This window comes from Diaphorina citri, unplaced genomic scaffold (genome assembly GCF_000475195.1).
Source record: "Diaphorina citri unplaced genomic scaffold, Diaci psyllid genome assembly version 1.1 scaffold3996, whole genome shotgun sequence".
In the NCBI taxonomy this organism is placed as follows: domain Eukaryota; kingdom Metazoa; phylum Arthropoda; class Insecta; order Hemiptera; family Psyllidae; genus Diaphorina; species Diaphorina citri.
Genome location: NW_007381395.1, coordinates 10,917 through 13,315, shown reverse-complemented (window position 1 = coordinate 13,315; position 2,399 = coordinate 10,917). Strand labels below are relative to the sequence as shown.

At 41.9% G+C, this 2,399-nt stretch overlaps 1 protein-coding gene across 1 annotated transcript in view; it reads right to left on the bottom strand.

Moving 5' to 3' along the window:
- Window positions 1-11: 11 nt before the first annotated feature.
- Window positions 12-2,399, bottom strand: part of LOC103520726 (dynein heavy chain 3, axonemal-like) — a gene marked incomplete at its 3' end in the record, with an annotated part of 8,878 nt that continues 6,490 nt past the window's right edge. The window contains exons 8-11 of the mRNA XM_026831738.1: window positions 2,058-2,251; window positions 1,456-1,721; window positions 740-933; window positions 12-107 (exon numbers count right to left, since the gene is read on the bottom strand). Coding sequence (XP_026687539.1) covers window positions 12-107; window positions 740-933; window positions 1,456-1,721; window positions 2,058-2,251 — 750 coding nt within the window. The remainder of the gene's footprint in view (window positions 108-739; window positions 934-1,455; window positions 1,722-2,057; window positions 2,252-2,399) is intronic.

The following is a 2,399-nucleotide window of genomic DNA, read 5'->3' as shown; positions in this document are numbered from 1 at the left end:
GTTACGGATGCCCAGATCCAGCATGTTCTTCAAACTGGTCTGATCGTTGGGCGTTATATCCTGGCCCAGCTCGTCACTGAGAATCTTCCAATGCCGCTCTTCCATGCCTGTGGGGAAGAAGGAAAGTTATGTTGGTCATACCTAAGAAAATGATGTTGGGAACAGATAACAGAAGGGGAATTATAATTTGTTTGAAGCTGAAACCGGACCAAAGTTACTGCCCAAGGTATTTTAGTTGGAAAGGGCCTTAGGAAGGAGTACTACAGGTCATTAAAGATTTTTAAGGATAAAGATACCTCCAGATACTTTATAATGTGTGTCTAATGAGCTTAGAATGACTAGGATCATCCAAAATAACCACTTTTAGAGAACTTTCCTACGTATCAACAGATGCTTTAGACACTTAAAACTGTGTCCACACAAAGTCCACCCCGTCGATCGACGAGGTGAAGAGGTGTTATCGAAGCAGTGTACGGTTTCAGTCGTCGATGGACGGCGTCGACTATGTGTCACTTTACCTCTAATGACGGCCACTCACGCTCAGACCTAAGTCTGACGGTCTTTCAGATCTGAGTCTGACGGTCTTTCAGACCTGGGTGGAACGGTCTGAGCGTGAGAGCCCGGCATAAACGTACCTGGATTACTAATACATTGCAGTATGGGCACTTCCTTCCTAAAGCTCTGCCACTTGATACCTAACTTACAAACATACCTGGTGATCCCTAACTTACAAACGTACCTGGATTACTAATACATTGCAATATCGGCACTTCCTTCCTAAAGCTCTCCAGTTTGCTTCTCGTCAGATCGTTCACCATTTTGCATCCAGGAGCTCTCGTCATTTTCCTGGCCAGCTGATTGAGTTCTCGGAACATGAAATCCGTTTTGTCTTTGATTTCGTCCGCGTTGAGACCTTTGAAGGGGCCTTCCATCCTGAAGAAAAGATCATCGAGGTTTTTTATTCAATAGAATAGTTATTTTACTGTAGAAAATTACCCGAGGGTGTTTACAATATAACTTAAGTCTAAAGTGAAACCAATTCGGGGGGAAAATTTGGCACCTTGCAATTGGATTTCGGGGTTCACTCAATCCGTGAATTCGAGGAATTTTGTTGGTACTTATATGAATTACAGATCAATTACCAAGAAGTAATACAGGTCACTTATCAAGACCATAACGCTTTTAATGATTTGCCAACATCTGTATTGGAGCTAACCTATTTCCTAAAAATCCTCACAATATTTCCCTCTGATAGTCAACTCTTCAAAAACACTACTAATCGATTTATTACATTACACTAACACATACAAATGCAGAAGGATCCCCAAATTCCTCTGACTTGCCATTTTCGTAATGATGGAAGAAGGGCCATCGGCTACCTAAGCCCTACTTCACTGCCACCTGGTGAGACCTTTTGTGGCTTTCCCTTTTGTAAACTACTTTCCTCTGACTCACCATAAATCTGACGACTCCCGGAACTCCAAAATAATACTCCACAGCTGATCAAACGGTTCTAATCGTTCCAACATTTCGTCCACCGTTTCATAGTTGGTTCGCACCATCTTGAGGAGCTCTTGTTCTTCGTTTATTTGTCTGGCCGTGGTGCGATCTTTCTGTAGTAGGTCCAACAGGGTGAGCACCTCTTTGTGAGCCTTCTTGAACTCTTCCGTCGTGTTGCCCGTCACGCTCTTTTCGATGGCGGTCAGCATTTTGCAGTGCTCCTGTGAATAGGGAATTGAAAATTTGTTAAGTTTTTACTTTCCAGGTACGGGAAATGTTCATTTTCCAATGGTTTGCAATGTTTAGGTACATCGGATATGGCTTTGTCATCATGGCAAAATATCAAAAATATTAAAGGTACCAGTAAGTAAAGATGGAGGGGTGTCCGGCAAAAGGTCACACAAGCCCTTTTTCTGTCAAAATCGAGTGGTAAGGAACTCAAATTTAAAATAAAACCATTACTATTTAAAAAATCACATTAAGTATTAAAAAAAAAAAACTGAAGGTGTTTTCATCCGTCCTACTTTTTGACCAGATGCTTTTTACTCGAAATCTACCTTCAGCAATTTATCGAATTCTGCCACTCTCAGTTCGAGTGAAGTTTCGACGGACTCTCGTTTGGTGTTGATGGCGCGTATAGAGTCTTCCAGCATATCGCCAATCTTGGAGAGCCAGCGGAAGATTTTGCTGTTCATCTCGATGTCGGTGGGCTCCAGACGGGACTTTTCAATGAGGAACAGAACCTTTTCACCTGGGAAGGGAAGAAAACGCGATTATTAGATCCAGTTTTCAGATTAGGTTTAGTTTTATTTAATGGTTTTACAGCTCCTGAACTACTGAACAATCTGGATAGTACTATTAGTATTAGCACTATTAGCTGATGGCTTTAATCCTCAGTT